At 44.4% G+C, this 4425-nt stretch overlaps 1 protein-coding gene across 1 annotated transcript in view; it reads right to left on the reverse strand.

Annotated features, from left to right (window-relative positions):
* The window catches only part of RFWD3 (ring finger and WD repeat domain 3), a 20500-nt gene that overhangs the window by 2192 nt on the left and 13883 nt on the right, over positions 1-4425 (reverse strand). Inside the window, 2 exon segments of the mRNA XM_010024875.1 lie at positions 221-397; positions 2795-2945. Of these exon segments, the coding sequence (XP_010023177.1) occupies positions 221-397; positions 2795-2945 (328 nt within the window).

The raw sequence follows: 4425 nt of genomic DNA on the forward strand, positions 1-4425 counted from the left end.
TCTGACCCCAGTGTGCCTTAGACAGATGCAGGTGACAAGCATGCATGCTAAATTATACATACACTGTGCAACCTTATAAGAGGCTTCTCATATCTGTGCTAATTTTGGATTTTCAATCAAGACATTCACATTAAACAATTTAAACTATTGCTGGGCGATTTATAGAAGAAGCTATGTATATTAGCGAAGTTGAGAGGAATGAAAAATCCTTACACCATACCTGGACTTCTGGGGGACTAGTTCCTGGACATGAGAGTTTGTGTGTCTCAAATCATATATCATGATAGAGCCATTGACCAACCCAGCGTAGATGTAGTTTGTGTCATCAAGACACCAACAGCAGCTCCAGACAGGGCGGCCAGTGTTGTATGTCTGTACCACAGTATTTGTTGCCAAGCTGCAGAAGAAAAGCAAAGTGTAGGCCCTTTGCACAAGCATCTACCGATGATAAGACAACATAATTAAGGTAAGCGCTTTTGGAAGTCTTTAGACAGAAGCATCTCTCTTTAGACCGAATTCTGAATTAACTCCTTCTTTCCTCCAGATATGATCTGGCTAATCCAGACAGAAAAATCACTTTACAGTATCCAAGTGATTTATAATTCTTCCAAGCCAATGCTTCTTTTCCAGATTGATCTTTGGATACTGGGAAAGGAAATCTCAGAGCAGGGCCTCAGCTGCCTTATTGGCAAGAGAAAGCCAGGTTACTTTTCTGGAAACAATTAGGAGAAGTGACTCTAGTGTAATACTGTAATAGTCAGATATTCCTGAGATCAAAGGGCTCATCTCTTCAGATTACATCTCATTAATATTATACTTTTTTTTTGGGGGAGAAGTGTTATGCCTCAAAAGAGTCCAATTTAAGCAAGAGTGAGACAGCAAGTAGAGTAAAGACAGCTAAGAGCACATTTATAGCATTAACACTATAAACTAAATTTGTGAAAGGAAGGAGAGGGGAGAAGATAGAGGGATGCAACCCAGAATAGCAGCTTGAAGTTGTTATCAGCATCGGGCAGCATTGTCAACATAGGCTTAGCACACTGAGAAGAGCATGGCACAGAAGCCAGCATATATCAAAGGAACTCTGGAGATCCTTTACATGTGGTTTCTCTCTAGGGAGTGTGATTATGCTTGGGGCTCCAGAGAAGACAGAAATTGCTACCAGGAAGTATAGAGGGAACAAGCACAGAGACAAACCTCGCTGGGAAATGGAGTTTGGTATCAGGACAGTGACCTGCCCTTTTGTTTGTAAGATTGTTTTAAAGTTTGTAAGGTGAAGTTCTTCACAAGGAGGGAAAAAATCCCAAACAACAAAACCAAACCCAAAGTCATGGTGCTATTTTAAATACTCACAAGCCAGACCAGGACACTTAAGGACATCTTAGATAATTCCTTCTGGGCAGTGAGGCCCTGGCATAGGTTGCCCACAGAAGCTGTGGCTGCCCCATCCCCGGGCGCGTTCCAGGGCACGTTCGGCTTGGAGCAACCTGCTCTAGTGGAAGGTGTCCCTGCCCATGGCAGGGGGTTGGAACTGGGTGAGTTTTAAGGTCCTTTCCAACACAAACCAGTCTTTGGTTTTCTATGAAAGATAGCCAAAGGGGAACTTTTTTTCAGAGGGGGAAATATGAAAATACTGCTGAAGCAAGCACTTAACTAAAAGACATAGTAGGATCACGCACAAAAGCAAGAGGGTAACAAGCTCTGATGCAGCCCACCAGGCAGCAGGAGCCAGATAAGGGAGTCAAGTGCCTGAGCAGATACTTTGATGAGAAGCCACTCTCCAGATTAAACCATGAAAAGAATATCAACCTCACTGCGTTAGTAATCTGACATGCTGACTCTAGCATCAGACATTTTTTTTACTTTTAACTAGTCCAGTGAGCATTTCAGCATGGTAACAGGAAAGCAACATTCTTCACATTTTTGTTGCAGGATTAAGTTCTCTTCATTGCTTCACTTGTTTGAAAGAATTGGGATTAATCAGTCATACAACAGACATACATCCTGCCTACCCCTATACTAACTGACAGATGCGCGTAAGGATGTTACTATCACTCAGTAAGAATCAACTAGCCAACAAAGTTTAGAAGCAGCTAACACTTAAGATTGAACACCAGCAGAGCAGTAAGAAAACACTTACAGACTGTAAACTCTAAGAGGACTGGAGATACTTTCCTCTCAGCCTCTGCAAAATTACTGCTGCTTTAGGTCCCTGCTAGCTCTGGAGAACCTGTGTTCCTCTAGCACATGCAAAACAACACTATCAACACATTTCGTATCCCAGATGAATTCCATGCTTTGCAAGAAGCTTAAAATCAGAGAAGCCATCAGCAGTGCAAGGAAGAAAGTACCCAACCTAGACATCCCTTGTGCCTGTTATTTTTTATGCCATACAAGTTCCCATGCTTCACATTTCCCTGCAGTAACAGAAAACGAAGTGGACAGTAAATTTCACGTCTATACATTAGCTATGTTAGTTCTCAACACCACTTGGCCAATCCATGCTGAATTACTTCCCCCCCCTCCCCAAGTTCTCCATGGGAAAGTATCACAGATGGATAGCTCCACAACACCTCCACCTAAAAGTTCCAAAAGTGTGAACAAGTCTTTCCCGCTGTTAGTTCCTGCATGCAGAAAGAATACACAGACCTGATCGTGTATTAGCAGCATCTTTTGGAAAGAAGACTAGCAAGTGCTACAAGGCATTTCTAGCAAGACACAACAAAATCCAGTGAAGCCTCTTGCACGGAGCAGAATTCCACTGGGTCAGGTTGCTCTCTGCAGCAGGGCTCACCTGGTAAGCTTGAGAGCATTGTCCAGAGCAGCAGAGAGCAGCAAGCCATCTGCTCGACCACCAAAAGCCAGGCCCCGAATTTGTTTACTGTGGATGGGGATGTACTGACTGCTCCTCAGGTTGGCCACACTCAGCATCTTAACACCACAACCTGTCAGAGAAGAAGGGAAAGCAGGTTACTGCAAAAGTAGAACTAGCAATTCTGTGCCAGAACTATGATGTCTGTACCAAAGCCTGTGGCAGGATAAAACACATAAAAGGTACTTGTTCTGGACAAGAACTACCACAAATCTTTCTTTAGTTCAAGTGGCAGCAGGGCTAAATCCTTAAGGATCCCAGCCAGCCAGAAGATATTACATGTCAGTGTTACAATTCTTGTTCCAAAGGCCTGCTGCTCTTTAGCCAGTTTCTTAAAAAAGACATTATTGCCTAGATAAAAACATACAAAGTGGATTACATGTCTACTTAAGAGAACAAATACCACTGCAAAGAATGGCTACAGATGAACTTAACCTGTGTGCTACAAGAATCACCACAAAGCCTCCATTCAGAGATTCATTCCCTGGCTCCAAAAGCCAGAAAAACAAGGTCAGTTGACTGCAGAAGACAATTCTGGTATGCCTAGATAAGGCATTCCATCTCAAAGCCATTAACCCAATAAAGTAAGTCTCATCATTCAGAAAGCATTGAAGTACTTTACTAATAAATTTACTCAGACTCCTAATGCTGAAGTTACAAAAACAAGTTGGTGCTGGTCCAGGTGTCAAGTCTCTTGCCCCTGGCCATAACAGTAAGACAAAACCAACAAAACCAGGGCTGCCCACAACTTCTTTGCCTTCTATTTCCTCACTGGCAAACAGTGCTCCTACCATTTTTTGGATGGTGCTTTTTTTTTTTTTTTTTTTGCTTGTTTTTGTTCCTTTGAGTACTGACAAATCAGCTGCATTTGGATCAATCCACCTACAGTTTGGGGACCAATGTTCCTTGCTCAAGCACTGAAACCTCCACCACAGTCCCCTTGTTCTTTTAGAAAGCCAACCTTTGCAAGGAGTACCAAACACAGCTTTACTTTCTTGTGGATGTGGCACTCCAGCAGAAAAGCCGGAGACTCTCTGCTAGGATTTTGCCTTAGAAGCAACAGAGGAAACAAGCTACCTCGCTAAGCAAAAGCTGCCAGTGCAGGGGCCATATGAACTACTGGGAGTCTTGTTCCTCTTGTAAGGCCCCCCACTGCAGTCCTGCCTCCAGCTCTGGGGCAACAACACAAGAGGGACATGGAGCTCTTGGAGCAAGTCCAGAGGAGGCCACAGAGATGCTGCGAGGCCTGCAGCAGCTCTGCTTGGAGCCAGGCTGAGAGAGCTGGGCTGTTTCAGACTGGAGAAGAGAAGGCTCCTTAATGGGAGACCTTAGAGCAGCTTCCAGTACCTAAAGGGTCTACAGGAAACCTGGAGAGGGATTTTGGACAAGGGCCTGTAGGGACAGGACAAGGGGAAATGGCTTTAACTTGACAGAGGGGAGATTGAGATGAGATCTTAGGCAGAAGTTCTTCCCTGTGAGGGTGCTGAGACAGTGGCACAGGTTGCCCAGAGAAGCTGTGGCTGCCCCACCCCCGGCAGCGGTCAAGGCCAGGG

The sequence above is a fragment of the Nestor notabilis genome, unplaced genomic scaffold, assembly GCF_000696875.1.
Source record: "Nestor notabilis isolate BGI_N333 unplaced genomic scaffold, ASM69687v1 scaffold10982, whole genome shotgun sequence".
In the NCBI taxonomy this organism is placed as follows: domain Eukaryota; kingdom Metazoa; phylum Chordata; class Aves; order Psittaciformes; family Psittacidae; genus Nestor; species Nestor notabilis.